The following is an 18866-nucleotide window of genomic DNA, read 5'->3' as shown; positions in this document are numbered from 1 at the left end:
AAAACCCTTGAGAATCTTACTCTTGATGCAGCAGATGTAACGTGCTGCACTGAAATAAGACACTAAGATACGAGGAAGAAAATAGAAGAGGTGGGTATAAAGATTTCATTTTGGTTAATTAGGAACTTCAAAACTTTTGCAGTTTGGCAACCATCTTTTTTAACACAGTAGAAATGGAAAGGTCTTTTCATATCGTTAATGGACAGTAGCTTTCAGAAGTTTCAGCGTAACAAGGAGAACATAATCTGAATTCACAAAGAAAATTAAACTAAAAAAAAAAAAGTACCAAGGTTGATAACAATGTTATACATTTTATTTCTGGGAACGTGCCCATTCTAAAAATGCAAATTTCCTGGAGATCTTCCCTGCTGATTGCCTAATGCACAATAAGACTACAGACAATTTTAATGAACCCTCTCCCCCTTAGCAAATGCCAAGTTAGCTTTAAGAAAAAAGGTCACATTCGAAAGCGATTGCTTATCTCTTGGTGACATTCACGTCCAGCAACGAGCAGAACATACTCGCTGTAACCAGCTGCTAATGTCGGGGGGTGGGGGAGGGGGCAGCACCCAACGCTGTGGGGAGACACGGCACAATATGTAATACATATGCTGAGCTGCAGCACATTGGTAATGGGAGGAGAGGGAGATGGGCTGCTGGCTCCCAAGAACTGGACACAGGATATCTGAGACATCAGTAGACCTGGCCTATTCTTTCTCTCGGTGAAGAAAACAATGGTGCTCTCGCCCTCCAACAGCTTGCCGTGGGACCTCCGCCAATCAAACAGCTCCAAGCAATGGCAGGCTGCATTCATCCAGGCCAGGGGCGGTTTGCAGGAGGGTGAGCACAAGGAGAGTAAGCGCTTTGCGTTCCCCCCCTCAGAGTGGCACCTCCTTGCCCATGGCTTTTCCCTGAAGGCCTGCCAGTAAATTGCTGGCAGCTAAGGCAGCCATGGCGTTCCGGGTAGCCACCGTAGCGCTGGCGATATGGGGGAGAATAACTGCAAACAGAAAGGGAACAAAGTTCAGAGAGATCATTTCTCGGTGCCGGGACCTGCAATCGCAATCAAAGGGCCTGCCCCGCTGTGAATTTATTTCACCCTCTCACCAGCATTCATCACCCACTGTGCAGATGTCCCCTGACAGCGCTGGCCCTGGCCATGGGAGAGGATCGGCTCCCGGGACAGGCTGCACTTTGCTCCTGAGCAACAGCCCATTGGGGACACCAGGATTCCATTGACGCTGGATCTTCTTAGGGCCCTGACCTGCACTGCTGAACTTTGCATGGGAATACACCAGGCTAAAATGATTCCAGGAGGACGTGTAAGGACAGGAGGGGGGAAATACAGATTGTTTGACAGAGGTGGGGAATTGTTCTCTTCACAGAGGCCTCTTCACCCCTTGTAACTGAGCTGGATTTGCGAGGGGGGGCTGCAAGCCCGGAGGATTGAAAGGGCACTGCCAGGAATGGCCAGCTTAAGACCAAACCTACTAGCTGTGTTTTGTCTGCATGCAAGTCACATCGACCCGCCGCTCTGCCTGCCTGCTCTGTCCGGGTGAGCTGGCAGGGGATTGAAATTTACACAAATCCTGCAGGGTTTTAAAAGGATTTTTAAAGTTAAGATGATGTTTTAGTCAAATCCTGCCGGATTCTTATAAATGTCACTCCCCTGGTGGCTCACAAGACCAGAACAGGCAAAGCGACTGGACGGATAAGAACATAAGAACAGCCTTACTGGGTCAGACCAGTATCCTGTCTTCTGACAGTGGCCAATGCCCGGTGCCCCAGAGGGAATGAACAGAACAGGGAATCATCAAGTGATCCATCCCCTTTCGCTCATTTCCAGCTTCTGGCAAACAGAGTCTAGGGACACCATCCCTGCCCATCCTGGCTAATAGCCACTGATGGACCTGTCCTCCATGAATTTATCTAGTTCTTTTTTGAACCCTGTTATGATCTTGGCCTTCACAACATCCCCTGGCAAGGAGTTCCCCAGTTTGACTGTGCGTTGTGTGAAGAAATACTTCCTTTTGTTTGTTTTAAACCTGCTGCCTATTAATTTCATTTGGTGACCCCTAGTTCTCATGCTATGAGAAGTAGTAAACAACACTTCCTTATCTACTTTCTCTACATCAGTCATGATTTTATAGACCTCAATCATTTCTCCTTTTAGCCATCTCTTTTCCAAGCTGAAAAGTCCCAGTCTTATTAATCTCTCCTCATACATTGGCCTCATTACCACTACAAAAATGATTTTTCCTCCCTTGGTATTCTACAGTTGATAATAGCCCACTTCCACTTTAATTATATTGCCTCGTTAGCACTGACCCCCCACTTGGTAAGGCAACTCCCATCTTTTCATGTACTGTGTATATATACCTGCCTACTGTATTTTCCACTACATGCATCTGATGAAGTGGGTTTTAGCCCATGAAAGCTTATGCCCAAATAAATGTATTAGTCTCTAAGGTGCCACAAGGACTCCTCGTTGTTTTTGCTGATACAGACTAACATGGCTACCACTCTGAAACCAGACTACAGTTAGTAGTTCTGCAATTTCACACTTGAGTTCCTTCAGACTCCTTCAGAACACCTGGTCCTGGTGACTTATTACTGTTTAATTTATCAATTTGTTCCCAAACCTCCTCTAATGACACCTCAATCTGGGACAGTTCCTCAGATCTGTCACCTAAAAAAAATGGCTCAGGTTTGGGAATCTCCCTCACATCCTGAGCCGTGAAGACCGATGCAAAGAACTCATTTAGTTTCTCTGCAATGGCCTTATCGTCCTTGAGTGCTCCTTTAGCACCTTGATCATCCAGTGGCCCTAGTGGTTGTTTAGCAGGCTTCCTGCTTCTGATGTACTTAACATTTTTTTTGCTATGGATGGTATAACATGCACAGGGACATTCCTGGGCCGCAGGCAGGTACACACGCCGGTTGGGCTGCACATGAGCCTGGCTCCTGGGGGTGTGCAGGGAAAGGAGACGGCCTGTGTGTTTATTTGTAATGCTCTTGGAAAGTGGCAGCCTAGGAGAATGCATGCCTCTGTTTAGCTACTGCCATGCCAGAAAAGGTTCCCATTCAGCTAGGAAGAGCTTTGAGTGAGTTCCATGGCCCAGCCTCTCCTTGGGCTCACTTCTGGGATGACCAGTGAAAATGCAAACTACTGCTCATTGTTATCATTATTTGTAATACTGTGGTGCCTAGGAGCCCAGCTGCAGACCAGGGCCCCACGGTGCTAGGTGCTGTACAAACACTACAAACACAGGACAAAAAGACAGTCTGTGCCCCAAGGAGCTGACACCTGGCGGTTTGGTATGATGTGAAGCTCTGTTCCCTGGACATGGCAAAGCTACTGCACTCTTTCTGCACAGGCCACCTAACTGTCACCATGTGGTAATGACTACCCAGCTGGGCTGGTTTTAAATTGGCAACTAAGGCCCAGCCTAGACTAAGGAAATAGGTCATCCTTGACACCGTGCGGGCCAATGCTTTTAGACATGACTTTACGCCTCATGTAGACAGAGTTCAACACCTTTAAAGATGGGTTGACAATAGCCAGTTCATGCTATTTGTCAAACATGATCTACAGACCCAGGGCCGGCTCTACTGTTTTCACTGCCCCAAGCAGCGTGCCGAATTGCTGCTGTGGACGGGGGGTCGGGAGGAGGAGTCCGGAGGGCGGCACGTGCATTTCTGCCGGAAGACAGAAGCTGCACCGCCGCGGACAGCTGAACATAGAACCTGCCGCCGAATTGCTGCCACCACGGAAACGCACCAGCTGCCCTAACGGCACACGGACTGCCCCCGCCATCTGCGGCGGCAATTTGGCACGCTGCTTGGGGGCAAAAACTCAGGGACTGCCGCCTCTTGCAGATTGCCGCCCCAAGCACCTGCTTGGAATGCTGGTGCCTGGAGCCGGCCCTGTACAGACCTGCCCGGCACAGATCCCACGGCTCGGTTTCCCACTGCCAGGCCAGACCCTAGCCCCCTGAATATTAGCAGACGGGGCGGTAGCTGTTATCGCTGTAGGTAAGTTCATGTAGCAGTTTCCCTTCTAACACGTATCTCCAGTCTCACGTATCTCACTCAGAACTTACTGAAGCTTCTGGCTTTGGGGCTACAATGTTTTAGGTTTGGTCTCTTCTTGCATGTGATTTTTTGTTTTGGTAGTTTGAGCAAACCCAGTTCAGCCATTTAAGGAGAGGAGTAAAGCAAATACATGTCCCCCACTGTAAAAATATCCTTGCCACCCTTTTCAGCAACGTTCCCACTGGAACATAGCGCAAAGGTGATGGAGCATAGGGCGGGGACTAGCTTCCTGTAAGTTGCCATGCGGGTTAGGGAGCGCTCTGGCACTCTTTGTATAACACTGTTTTGATGGCCTTGTTGTACAGCTCCTGAGGTTGGTGGGACCAGAGCTCTGGTGTGGGCCTTTTAAAGGCATGGGAGCTGTTTTTCTGGTGGTATCTTGCTAAATAGTTCCACAATATGGAATTTACACGTCATTATGAATTCTTTGCACTCCAGCAAATGTCTGCAGAGTGAAGCACTTGCTTTTGAATGGTTTTTTCCCTCTTTTTCCTCATCTTTTTTCTTTTAAAAACCCACCAGAAATTCCAGAGAAAAATATGTCACTGGAACACGAGGGTTGCCCCGCTGAGTCCTCCGACAGTCAAGGTGGTCCATGCAACCTTAATTGGAGAGGAAGTCTAGTCCAGCGGCTAGGGCCCTAGCTTGCACTTCTGGTAGACTTAAGTTCAATTCCTTGCTCTACCACAGATTTCTGGTCACTTAATCTCAGTTTCTCATCTTGACAATGGCACTTCCCTACCTCTGAGGGATGTTCTCACAATAAATACACTGAGGCTGGGGATTGGGGGATCTGTATCATAGCTAGTTAATTCAACCTCCTTGTGTGGATGCATTACAGCACATCGATAATGAATATAGGCTATGCAATTTGCCAAATAAATGCAATAGCCTAGAGCTTTAGATACACACTTTGTAGTGTTATGTTTTACTTTGTGTATGCCAGACAAGTGAGGCCCATGGACATACACAGCAAGCCATACTTACACATCCAGTATCTGTCTTAGAGCAAGGGTGAAAATGTACGGGCACATCTAAGCCACCAAATTTGTAGTTAACTGCAGGGGCGGCTCTAGGAATTGCGCCGCCCCAAGCAGGGCGGCATGCCGCTGGGGGCGCTCTGGCGGTCGCCAGTCCCGCGGCTCCGGTGGACCTCCTGCAGACGTGTCTGCGGAGGGTCCGCTGGTCCCGTGGCTCCGGTGGACCTCCCGCAGGCACGCCTGCGGATGTTCCACCAGAGCCGCGGGACCAGCGCACCCTCTGCAGGCACGCCTGTGGGAGGTCCACCGAAGCCGCCTGCCACCTTCCCGCGGCACGCCGCCCCAAGCGCGCGCTTGGCGCACTGGGGTCTGGAGCCGGCCCTGGTTAACTGCCTCCTTCCGTAATTTGCCCCTAAAGGACTTGCACTTCTGTTGATTGAAAAGAAAATACAGTACACTAGTATTGACCAAATGACTAAATTAGAGGGAAGGTCAAAGGATCAAATCCTCATGTGATGTAATTAGCTGAGGATCTGACCCTAAGTCAGTACTGATTTACTGGCCCTTTATGACAATGAAATTAGTGGTCATAGAAAAAGAATAGGGAAAATGATAAGATATACAAGGGTGTATATAGCACAAACATTGTGTATGATGTTGTACTTATTATTAAGAAATAATGTGATCATGGAAATCAAGACTGTTTTAATGCAGAGTTAAAGTTGTGTCTTTATCCATGCACCTTGGGGTAAACTGGTGCAGCACCATTGACTACAGTGGAGTTATACTGATTTATACCAGCTGAGGGTCTGACCTATTATTTTTTATTCCAGGATGCACATCTCTTAAAGGAGATTAATTGATATGCAGAATCCACAGGATTGTAAAGATCACTGGAAAAACAAACATGCAGAAATGAACCCCTGAGCCAGCTGGAAACTGGAATTTCTATTTTGTGGGAAATTCTGACATTTTGAAATTTGGTTTCATTCTGAATTGGTCAAAATTTAGAAATTCTGCCACAGAACAGAAATTAAAAAAAAATGTTAATTTGGAAACATCCAAACATTTTGTTTTGATAGTGTCAAAACATTATAATAACACAAAATATTAATTAGTATACATAGTAGTAATTATGAGCTACAAATCTAATATAATATTACAATTGTGATTTGAATATAATATAAAAGTTTCATGGAAATGGATCAAAACAATAAAGTCAAAATGAAACATTTTTACCTTGCTGAAATGAAACATTTTGACAATATTGAAATGAACTATAAAAAGTCTGAATTATTACTGTCAACTTCCTCCTGTTGTCAAAATTCACACGCTCTCCCAAAACATTTTCATATCAAGGCAGCTGCCTTGTCCGAAGGAATACTGTTCCATCGAAACAACTACAAACCAGCGCAGATATAGGCTGCCTGCTCTAGAAATCAGGCCATAGTTTTAAATTCCCAAATCACCATTTTCAGCCACCGCTCTTCAGGCGGCAGTAGCAGCTGTCAACACAGACTCACCACAGTTTTTAAGTTTAAAAAGAGGATGATCTGTAGGCAGAGGCTCGGGCTCTGTGACATCCAGACCAGCAGCTGCAATCTGACCATTGACCAATGCCTGGTACAGGTCTTCCTGGTTCACTACACCGCCCCTGTTGGGAAAAGAAAAACAAAGTATCTATCAACTTCTGGACATCTTCTCTGTGTAGCTGTTCTAGCAGCTAAGAGCCTTAGTTATCTGGTGAAAGCTTTAACAACGGGGTTGGATGAAGTTGGAGTGCACAGCAGGCTGATCTTAAAGGCTGCTTTATAATAAACTCTGAGGCCAGGGGCTTACAGTTCTGTCCTCCGGCACGATTCATACTGTATTATGTGTGGGATCAGCTTATCTAATGAGACCGAATCCTCTGGATGGGATTTGCCTGTGTCATGATACATCTCCCTCAATCAGCGTGTTGTCGGATTACACCAACGTAAGCCCTTTATTTTTAATAATTGCTTGAAAGTTGATTTTATTTTATTGAGCTGGGCTGCTGTCAGAGTTGGGAATATAAATCTTGTCTCCCTCTATGATCATGGAAGGATTTGTGTCAGAAGTTTATGTCCTCCAGTGTGACGTCTGTGTGTTTATCTTGCTGAGCCTTGGCTCTAAGCTGTTTCTTTCCCTCCTGTCCTACCTCACCTGCTGGTGTTGATAAAGATGGCAGTATCCTTCATTAGGGAGAAAAGACCGGTGCCACAGATGCCCTGTGTTTCAGGCGTTAAGGCACAGCACACAACGATGAAGTCCGAATGCCGAGCCAATTCCTCCAGTGGCACTATTCAGAAGAAAGCAGAAAGGCTGCAGAGATTAAAAAAAAAGGCACATACCATTGGAAAAAGCCTCGGATTTATCTTTGCGCTGCGTTGACCAGAGTCCACAGATAACAGACTGACCTAGAAAGAGGTTTCTGACCAGAGGAGCGAGGCTCCGGAACAGCCTTCCAATAGGAGCAGTGGGGCAGACAATCGAACTAGTTTTAAGATGGAGCTTGATAAGTTTGTAAATGGGATGATATACAGGGTTGCCGTCAGAGGGATTGGACTCGATGTTCCAGGAGGCCCCTTTCAATCCTATGGCCTTAGTCTGAATATTCTTGGGGGCCCAACATATTTGACGTTTACTGTAAATTCATGTAAACAATTTCCTCCAAGTGGGACTGGTTAGTCCAGTTTAAGGTAGTTATTGACCTCCTCCGAGTTCCACAGGCCTGCAGCTTTCTGACAAGCCCTCCCCATCTGCAATCAGCGTACCCAGAGGCGGTTTGTGGGGCCCTGGGCCAGAGCACATGGGGGCTCCTCCCCACCCCTTCGGCCTGCAGTCTCCCCCACTCCTCCCCCCTCAGTGGATGTGGCTAGTCAGCAGGTCACAGTTCAAAATGCCCAGCTGAGAATGGGCATGATGGCTAGTTTGGGAGACATACCTCGAGGTACAGAGCAAGTTACACCAATGAAATGCATTAAAAGTACATTTGCAGAAAGAGCCATTTTACTGTTTTAGATTCTGCAGTCACAGCAGTTGGGGGCAAACTCTTTCTGTGTGTATTGTCTGGATAATACGGCATGGGGGTGATTGGTCGCACTTAATTACATCTGTGCTCAGTGACTTCCCTGGGCTTTGAATCAACCATGTCATTTGCAATATGCTGACGTGACGGGCTACCCCTTGGAAATGATACAAAAAGGCTTGTGGCTAAATAAATAGGGAGGGAAAAGCTTTTAAACCAAACTGCTTCTCTGGAGTTAAGGGACGTCACCAGCTCTCATGGTTTGATCTCGAGTCTCCCAAAATTGAGTGTTTTTCTTAAAGCCCCAGCTCCTGGAGTCATGTGTTTCCATGAGAATCTCAGCTTTCATTTAAAAATGTTATAAAAAGCATATTTCCGGGTCTCACGAGTGTGGAAAAACATGAAAAGGCGAGAGACCCTTACAGGCTCAGAAACCACAACGCAAATAAAAGGAATCCGTTACTTATGATTTTTAAAATCTCATCATTTCTATGCCAATCTCATGTTTTTTTGGGGGGGAGGCCATGGCTTTAAATGGGGGTGTTCTGAAAGGATGGCTGGGGGAACCGCAGTCTACCTCTATTTTTAATCTAAACTAAAGCCACCACTGCACAGCCCATACACATGCAAGGCAGGAAGCTCCCTAGCCAGGTAGTTAGGAAAACATTCTTTCCAGCAGTTCAGGCTTTGCATTGGTGAGGTGGGATTCCAGCTGGACTTCTCCACTGTCTGAAAAACGGTCTGTTCCATCTTACCAAACTCGGCCGGGATCTTGGTGGCCATGTCAGGTCTCGGGCCAGTGTCGGCATAGAGGAATCTCTTGACTCCAAATGGCTTTAACCGGGCCGTGACAGCTGCTCCTAAAAAGTGGGAATTACAGCCATGAGTTCCACCTTATCGCTGCTCATCTGCTGTGCAAATTCTCCCCCTCTGCAGGAGAACCAGTGTGCAGGGTGCAGGAATCCCTAAGGTGAGTTTCCTTTACATCATCACGTTGTGGAGAGGGATTTTACTGCCCTGTGGGATAAGCAGGTGTCCACCTCCCTACACCTGTGAGGGGTCCCCCAAATCTGCATGGATCTCAGGACATCCATGGAGGCCCATGGCAGCAGTCCCTTCCAGAAACCACCCCTCAGCCCATTCCCAAGGGAAGAGGGACTTGCTGAGTGGAGAGGTCACTGTAGAACGACCGGGCCAGATTTACTGAACACAGGGGAATAATCTGTTCGGTGTCGAGATGGGATGATGCCATGAAGAACAGGCATCCACATGCCAGTCTGGGACCTCTTCTCGCCCAAGTGTTTTGGCTGAGGGGCTTTCTGCGGGACTGGTGGGAGATGAGAGCAAGCTGCTGAGCCCCTACCATAACTTCCAGCCCTGATTGCAAAGGACACTCCTGTGTCTTGTTTAGTAACCAACTGGATTTGGTTAGTGCTGTTATTAAATAGTCTGGCAAGTAACCATGCCCCAGGAAGTGCATCCATTGTCCTACTTTCTTGTGGTGATGGTAAAGAAACCTAATAACAATCGCCTTTCTTCCTCCATGCACTTTACAAACACCAACTCAGTCTCATGACAACCTGATGGGGTGCGTAAACAAACAGGATTAAGTCTGCTGTCCACAGTCCAGATGGGGAAACTGAGGCAAAGAGGCGACATTTTTAAACCTAGAGACACAACTCCATATTTAGGAACCTAAAAAGTGGCCCAATTTCAGAGATGCTGATCACCTGCTAATCCAATTGATGCCAATGTGCAAATACAGCAAATACTTTTATTGTAATCCTAACCTGCTCTACACTGTGCCGTGAGGGCAAAATTCACCCCTGTGGATTTAATAGCGCTTAAGTGGAATTTAGTGGGTTTTGAAAGGATTTTAGCAGATCGAGGGATGAAATAGCCACAGAGGCTAAAAGGTTTTCCACTGCCCAACACTTTATGTTGTCAATTAGAAGCAGAGCTGAGTGAATAATTGATGTTTTGGTCGGGGGATGGGGGATCTGAAAAAATTGGTTGGTTTCAAACCACAACTGAATTTTTTCAGTATTTCTCATTGTGGGGGGAAAAAAACCCTGAAAAAATAATTTTGGGGTCACCAAAACATTTTATTTGACTTGAAACAATTTTTTACCAGTTTTCCATTTCATTTTGGGTCATTTTCAGGTGCTTTGAATCTTCCTTTTTGTTTTTATTTAATTAGCTACATTTCTAAATGAAACATTGCTTCAAACAAAAAGTCAAAACGTGTTGTTTCAAAATGGTCAAAATGAACCATTTCAACTTTTTCAGGGGAAAAAAAAATCATTTATGGTTAAAACTATTTGCCAAATTTGACCACAATTCTCAAGTAGTTTCAGTGCCTCGTCAAAATTCATTTTCTGTGGCAAATGTATTATTTGCCAAGCAAATTTTACCCGGCTCTACTGACAAATGTGCAAAGTGTAGACTGCCACATAAGAATTCTTCATTCGTTTACACCAGCGGTACTGACATTTTACAGGTATAAATGAGGTCTTACGATGCGAGGTAGTAGACTATCAGACCTATATAAAATCAGTACTTGAAATCTAGATCTATCCACCACTGTCGCATTAGAAATGTATAAGCAACAAAGTGGAAGCACTTAATGGTGTTTTTATTAGAACTGATCCAAAAAGGAAAAATATTCATGAAAAGTTTTGTCAACAGGTTTCCTTCATTCTCAAATGTTGAACACATTTGAGGAGGAACATTGGAAGAGGAGAATTTTGCAAAATGTGCCAATTTTTTAAAAATTGGCAAATTCTAAAATGTTGGCCAGATCTACTTTTTTATATTCATGGCTATAAAAACAGAAATGTAAAAAAAAGCAACCTCATGATTTTTTAAATTGTTGACACTTTTCCAAAATACTCAGATTTTGACTCTAACTCTGTTTGATTTTTTTGGTCTCTTTTCATCCATTTGATTTTTTAGCAAAAGAAATCAAAATATAGACCATTTTGGCCAGCTCTGTATGAAAACTCTACACAGATTTTGCAACTTACCTATTCTTCCAAGTCCTAGAATCCCCACAGTGCTGTCTGTCAGACCATAGCCACACATCCACAGAGGCTTCCAGGTTCCCCAGCCACCGCTTTAAAATATCATTGGAAGCTATTTCAGGCATACACAGTACAGCATCCACCCTTCCCTGACACTTTGGAATGTGAGGCTGTTTCTATTTAGCTCTGGTTGATCATTTAACAGGAACTGCCAGACTGGGTCAGACCAAGGCTTGAATTAAGTCAGTAGTCCTGTCTCCAACACTGGCCAGGAGGAAGTTGCAAGAACGCCTATAGCAGGCAGCTATGGGATAACATACCCCCAGGGAAAGTTTCATCCTAACCCTCATTAATTAGTGGTTGATTTTTGCATTGAAGCAATAATAGTTTATATCCCCCACAAATCTTAGATTAGCCATTGTTGAGAGACAAGGTGGGGGAGGTATTATCTTTGATTGGACCAACTTCTATTGGTGAGAGAGACAAGCATTCTAGCTTACACAGAGCCCTACTTCAGTTCTATGTAAGCCTGAAAGCTTGTCTCTCTGACCAACAGAAGATGGTCCAATCAAAGATATTACCTCCCGCACCTTGTCTCACTAAGGTCCTGGGACTGACACAGCTACCAAAACACTGCATACATCATTAACTCGGAACAGTCTTGTTCTCCATATACATTGTGTGAATCCCATGCTGCTGATGTTGTTATTCAGACTAGCGGGATCAAAGCTAGCTTGGGTATGTGTACATGAGCTGAAGTCACACATCTGACTGCGGCGCAGTCAGGGTGGGCGTTAGCAAGTGCAGGGCACGATTCGAACAGTTTCAACGGGGCTCCAGCAGGAATGACTGAAAAAAAAATAACATAAAAAAACATGTGGGGCTTGTATTCACCGGGCGGCACTCCTAGTCTTCGGAGGCGGGTCCTTCACTCGCTCCGGGTCTTTGACGGCACTGAAGGACCTGCTGCTGAAGTGAACCCAAAGACCTGGGGCGAGTGAAGGTCCTGCCGATGAAGTGCTGCCGAAGACACAAAGAGCCGACAGGTGAGTAAAAATTAAAAAGGAGCCTCTAGAGAGGGAAGGGATTCTCGGCCACTTGCTCACCCTGGCGGCCCTGACCCTACACCTAGCTCCAAGTGCCCCTAAACATAGGAACCCTAAGCCTAGTCCCAAGTGCCCTACCCATAGGAACCCTAACCCTAGCTCCAAATGACATACCCTTAGGAACACTAAACCTAGGGCGGAAAGCCCTACACATAGGAACCCTAACCCTAGCTCCAAGTGCCCTACCCATAGGAACCCTAAACCTAACTCCAAGTGCTCTACCAATAGAAACCAAAACATTACGGTGGGGCGCCCTACACACAGGAACCCTAATCCTAGCTCCAAGTCCCTACTCTTAGGAACCCTAAGCCTAGTCCCAAGTGCCCTACCCATAGGAACCCTAACCCTAGCTCCAAATGACATACCCTTAAAAACCCTAACCCTAGGGAAGGAAGCCTTACCCATAGGAACCCTAAACCTAGGGCGGGATGCCCTACCCATAGGAACCCTAAGCCTCTCAACAAGTGCCATACCCATAGGAACCCTAACCCTAGCTAAAAGTGCCCTACCCATAGGAACCCTAATCCTAGCGGCAAGTGCCCTACCCATAAAAAACCTAAACTTAGCTGCAAGTGCCCTACCCATAGGAACCCTAAACCTAGGGCGGGAAGCCCTACCCATAGGAACCCTAACCCTAGCTCCAAGTGCCCTACCCAGAGAAACCCTAACCCTACGGCGGGGCACCCTACACACAGGAACCCTAATCCTTGCTCCAACTCCCAACTCTTAGGAACAGTAAGCCTAGCTCCAAGTGCCTTACCCATAGGAACCCTAGCCCTAGCTCCAAGTGCCCTATCCATAGGAACCCTAACCCTAGCTCCAAGAGCCCTACCCTGAGGAAGCCTAAACCTAGGGCGGGATGCCCTAACCATAGGAACCCTAACCCTAGCTGCAAGTACCCTACCCATAGGAACCCTAACCCTAGGGCGGGGAGCACTACCGATAGGAACCCTAACCCTAGCTCCAAGTGCCCTACCGATAGGAACCCTAACCCTAGCTCCAAGTGCCCTACCCATAGGAACCCTAAACCTAGGGCGGGATGCCCTACCCATAGGAACTCTAAGCCTAGCAACAAGTGCCCTACCCATAGGAACCCTAACCCTAGCTCCAAGTGCCTTACCCATAGGAACCCTAAACCTAGGGCGGGATGCCGTACCCATAGGAACCATAACCCTAGTTCCAAGAGTCCTACACATAGAAACCCCAATGCTACGGCAGGAAGCCCAACCAATAGGAACCCTAACCCTAGCTCCAAGTGACCTAACCTTAGGAACCCTAACCCTAGCTCCAAATGCCCTACCCTTAGGAACCCTAACCCTAGCTCCAAGTGACCTACCCTTAGGAACCCTAACACTAGGGCAGGAAGCCCAACCAATAGGAACCCTAACCCTAGCTCCAAGTGACCTACCCTTAGGAACCCTAACCCTAGCTCCAAATACCCTACCCTTAGGAACCCTAAACCTAGGGCGGGATGCCCTATCCATAGCAACTCTAATCCTAGCAACAAGTGCCCTACCCATAGGAAGCCTAACCCAAGCTACAACTGCTCTACCCTTAGTAACCCTAACACTAGGGCGGGAAGCGCTACCCATAGGAACCATAACCCTAGTTCCAAGAGTCCTACCCAGAGAAACCCTAACGCTAGGGCGGGGCGACCTACACACAGGAACCCTAAACCTAGCTCCAAGTGACCTACCATCTAGGAACCTTAACACTAGGGCAGGAAGCAAAACCGATAGGAATCCTAACCCTAGCTCCAAGTGCCATATAAATAGGAACCCTAACCCAAGTTCCAAATGCCCTACCCATAGGAATCCTAACCCTAGCACCAAGTGCCCTACCAATAGGAACCCTAAACCTAGCTCCAAGTGCACTACTCATAGGAACCCTAACCATAGCTCCAAGTGGCCTATCCTTAGGAATTCTAAACCTAGAGCGGGATGCTTTACCTATAGGAACTGTAAGCCTAGCAACAAGTGCCCTACACATAAGAACCCTAAACCTAGCTCCAAGTGCCCTACCCATACGAACCCTAAACCTAGGGCGTGAAGCCCTACCAATAGGAACCCTAACCCTAGCTGCAAGTGCCCTACCCAGAGAAACCCTAACCCTACGGCAGGGCGCTCTACACACAGGAACCCTAATCCTAGCTGCAACTCCCAACTCTTAGGAACCCTAATCCCCAGCTCCAAGTCCCCTACCCATAGGAACCCTAACCCTAGCTCCAAGTCCCCAACGCATAGGAACCCTAATCCCCAGCTACATGTTCCCTACCCATAGGGAGCCTAACCCTACCTCGAAGTCCCCTACCCATGGGAACCCTAACCCTAGGGCAGGAAGACCTACCCATAGGAACCCGAACCCTAGTGCGGGAAGACCTACCCTTAGGAACCCTAAACCTAGCTCCACGTTCCCTACCCATAGGAACCCTAACCCTAGCTCCATGTCCCCTACCCATAGGACCCCTAACCCAAGCCCCAAGTCCCCTACGCATACAAACCCTGACCCTATCTCCACGTTGCGTACCCATAGGAACCCTAACCCTAGCTCCAAGTCCCCTACCCATAGGAACCCTAACCCTAGCTCCACGTTCCCTACCAATAGGAACCCTAACCCTAGCTCCAAGTCACCTACCCCTAGGAACCCTAACCCTAGCTGCACGTTCCCTACCCATAGAAAGCTTAACCTTAGGGTGGGAAGACCTACCCATAGGAATCCTAACCCTAGCTCCACGTTCCCTACCCATAGGAACCGTAACCCTAGCTCCAAGTCCCCTACCCATAGGAACCCTAACCCTAGGGCTGGAAGACATAAGAACATAAGAACATAAGAAAGGCCGTACCGGGTCAGACCAAAGGTCCATCTAGCCCAGTATCTGTCTACCGACAGTGGCCAATGCCAGGTGCCCCAGAGGGAGTGAACCTAACAGGCAATGATCAAGTGATCTCTCTCCTGCCATCCATCTCCATTCTCTGACGAACAGAGGCTAGGGACACCATTCGTACCCATCCTGGCTAATAGCCATTTATGGACTTAGCCACCATGAATTTATCCAGTCCCCTTTTAAACATTGTTATAGTTCTAGCCTTCACAACCTCCTCAGGTAAGGAGTTCCACAAGTTGACTGTGCGCTGCGTGAAGAAGAACTTCCTTTTATTTGTTTTAAACCTGCTGCCTAATAATTTCATTTGGTGACAGCTAGTTCTTGTATTATGGGAATAAGTAAATAACTTTTCCTTATCCACTTCCTCAACATCACTCATGATTTCATATACCTCTATCATGTCCCCCCTTAGTCTTCTCTTTTCCAAGCTGAAGAGTCCTAGCCTCTTTAATCTTTCCTCGTATGCGACCCTCTCTAAACCCCTAATCATTTCAGTTGCCCTTTTCTGAACCTTTTCTAGTGCAAGAATATCTTTTTTGAGGTGAGGAGACCACATCTGTACACAGTATTCGAGATGTGGGTGTACCATGGATTTATATAAGACCTACACATAGGAACCATAATCCTAGCTCAAAGTCCCCTACCCCTAAGAACCCTAACGCTAGCTCCAAGTCCCCTACCCATAGGAACCCTAAACCTAGCTCAAAGTCCCCTAGCCATAGGAACCCTAACCCTAGCTCCAAGTCCCCTAACCATAGGAACCCTAACTCTAGCTCCACATTCCCTACCCATAGGAACCCTAACCCTAGCTACAAGTCTACTACCCATAGGAACCCTAACCGTAGCTCCAAGTCCCCTACCCATAGGAACCCTGACTCTAGGGGGGGAAGACCTACCCATAGGAACCCTAACCCTACCTCCACGATCCCTACCCATAGGAACCCTAACCCTAGCAACAAGTCCCCTACCCATAGGAACCCTAACCCTAGCAACAGGTCCCCTACCCATAGGAACCCTAACCCTAGCTCCAAGTCCCCTACCCAAAGGATCCCTAACCCTAGCCTTCAAGTCCCCTACCCATAGGAACCCTAAGCCTAGCTCCACGTTCCCTACTCACAGGAACCCTAACCCTAAGGCGGGAAGACGTACCCATAGGAACCCTAACCATAGCTCCAAGTCCCATACCCATAGGAACCCTAACCCTAACTCCAAGTCCCATACCCATAGTTTCCCTAACCCTAGCTCCAGGTTCCCTAATCATAAGAACCCTAACCCTAGCTCCCAGTCCACTACACATAGGAACCCTAACCCTAGCTCCATGTTCCCTACCCATAGGAACCCTAAACCTAGCTCCACGTTCCCTACCCAGAGGAACCCTAACCCATGCTCCAAGTCCCCTACCCATAGGAACCCTAACCCTAGCTCCAAGTGCCCTACTCATAGGAACCCAAACCCTAGCTCCAAATCCCCTACCCATAGGAACCCTAACCCTAGCTTCAAGTACCCTACCCATAGGAATCCTAACCGTAGTTCCACGTTCCCTACCCATAGGAACCCTAACACTAGCTCCACTTTCCCTATCCATAGGAACCCTCACCCTAGCTCCAAGTCTACTACCGAAAGGAACCCTAACCCGAGGACAGGAAGACCTACCCATAGGAACCCTAACCCTAGCTCCATGTCTCCTACCCATAGGAACCCCAACCCTAGGGCGGGAAGAGCTACCCATAGGAACCCTAACCCTAGCTCCACGTCCCCTACCCACAGGAACCATAACCCTAGCTCTAAGACCCTTACCCACAGGAACCCTAACCCTAGCTACACGTTCCCTAACCATAGAAACCCTAACCGTAGCTCCAAGTCCCCTACCCATAGGAACCCTGACTCTAGGGGGGGAAGACCTACCCATAGGAACCCTAACCCTACCTCCACGATCTCTACCCATAGGAACCCTAACCCTAGCAACAAGTCCCCTACCCATAGGAACCATAACCCTAGCTCTAAGACCCTTACCCACAGGAACCCTAACCCTAGCTACACGTTCCCTAACCATAGAAACCCTTACCCTAGGGCAGGAAGACCTACCCATAGGAACCCTAACCCTAGCTCCAAGTCCCCTACCCATAGGAACCCTAACCCTAGTGCGGGAAGACCTAAACTTAGGAACCCTAAACCTAGCTCCACATTCCCTACCCATAGGAACCCTAACCCTAGCTCTATGTTCCCTACCCATAGGAACCCTAACCCTAGCTGCACGTTCCCTACCCATAGAAACCTTAACCTAAGGGTGGGAAGACCTACCCATATGAATCCTAACCCTAGCTTAAGTTCCCTACCCATAGGAACCCTAACCCTAGGGCTGGAAGACCTACACATAGGAACCATAATACTAGCTCCAAGTCCCCTACCCATAGGAACCTTAACTCTACAGCGGGAAGACCTACCCATAGGAACCCTAACTGTAGTTCCAAGTCCCCTAACCATAGGAACCCTAAAGCTAGGGCGGGAAGACCTACCCATACGAAACCTAACCCTAGCACCAAGTCCCGTACCCATTGGAACCCTAACCCTAGGGAGGGAAGATGTACCCATAGGAACCCTAACCATAGCTTCGAGTCCCCTAACCATAGGAACCCTAACCCTATTTCCAAGCCCCTGACCCATAGGAACACTAACCCTACGGTGGGAAGGCCTACCCATAGGAACTCTAACCATAGCTACAAGTCCCCTGCCCATAGGAACCCTAACCCTAGTTTCGAGTCCCCTAACCTTAGGAACCCTAACCCTGTCTCCAAGCCCACGACCCATAGGAACCCTAACCGTAGGGCGGGAAGACCTACCCATTGGAACCCTAATCCTAGATCCACGTTCCCTACCCATAGGAACCGTCACCGTAGCTCCAAGTCCCCTACCCATAGGAACCCTAACCCTAGCTCCAAGTCTCCTACCCATAGGAACCCGAACTCTACGGCGGGAAGACCTACCCATAGGAACCCTAACTGTAGTTCCAAGTCCCCTAACCATAGGAACCCTAAAGCTAGGGCAGGAAGACCTACCCATAGGAACACTAACCCTAGCTCCAAGTGCCCTACCCATAGGAACCCTAACACTAGCTCCAAGTCCACTACGCATAGGAATCCTAACCCTAGCTCCAAGTCCCCTACCCATGGGATCCCTAACCCTAGCTCCAATTCCCCTGCCCATAGGAACCCTAATTCTAGGGCGGGAAGACCTACCCATAGGAACGCTAACCCTAGCTCCACGTTCCCTAACCTTGGGAACCCTAACCCTAGCTCCAAGACCCCTACCCAAAGGATCCCTAACCCTAGCTCGAAGTCCCCTACCCATAGGAAACCCTAACCCTAGGGCGGGAAGACCTACCCATAGGAACCCTAACCGTAGTTCCAAGTCCCCTACCCATAGGAAGCCTAAAGCTAGGGCGGGAAGACCTACCCATAAGAAACCTAACCCAAGCTCCTAGTCCCCTACCGATAGGAACCCTAAATCTGGGGCGGGTAGACCTACCCATAGGAACACTAACCCTAGCTCCAAGTTCCCTACCCATAGGGACCCTAACCCTAGCTCCAAGTCCCGTACCCAAAGGTTCCCTAACACTAGCTCCAAGTCCCCTACCCATAGGACACCTAACCCTAGGGCCGGAAGATCTAACTGTAGGAACCCTAACCCTAGCTCCAAGTCCACTACCCATAGGACACCTAACCCTAGCTC

General features: G+C 47.9%; 1 protein-coding gene across 2 annotated transcripts in view; it reads right to left on the bottom strand.

Annotated features, from left to right (window-relative positions):
* Positions 1–341: 341 nt before the first annotated feature.
* The window catches only part of LOC120408683 (glyoxylate reductase/hydroxypyruvate reductase-like), a 58259-nt gene continuing 39734 nt past the window's right edge, over positions 342–18866 (bottom strand). For both annotated transcript variants that reach the window (XM_039545855.1, XM_039545854.1), the window contains exons 5-9: positions 11151–11239; positions 8880–8984; positions 7260–7395; positions 6599–6729; positions 342–1000 (exon numbers count right to left, since the gene is read on the bottom strand). In XM_039545855.1, the coding sequence (XP_039401789.1) occupies positions 879–1000; positions 6599–6729; positions 7260–7395; positions 8880–8984; positions 11151–11239 (583 nt within the window). In that variant the 3' untranslated portion in view covers positions 342–878. The remainder of the gene's footprint in view (positions 1001–6598; positions 6730–7259; positions 7396–8879; positions 8985–11150; positions 11240–18866) is intronic.

Source organism: Mauremys reevesii, linkage group 6 (genome assembly GCF_016161935.1).
Source record: "Mauremys reevesii isolate NIE-2019 linkage group 6, ASM1616193v1, whole genome shotgun sequence".
NCBI classification, from domain to species: domain Eukaryota; kingdom Metazoa; phylum Chordata; order Testudines; family Geoemydidae; genus Mauremys; species Mauremys reevesii.
The sequence above is the reverse complement of the archived record's forward strand: the minus strand, read 5'-3'. Positions and strand labels throughout refer to the sequence as shown.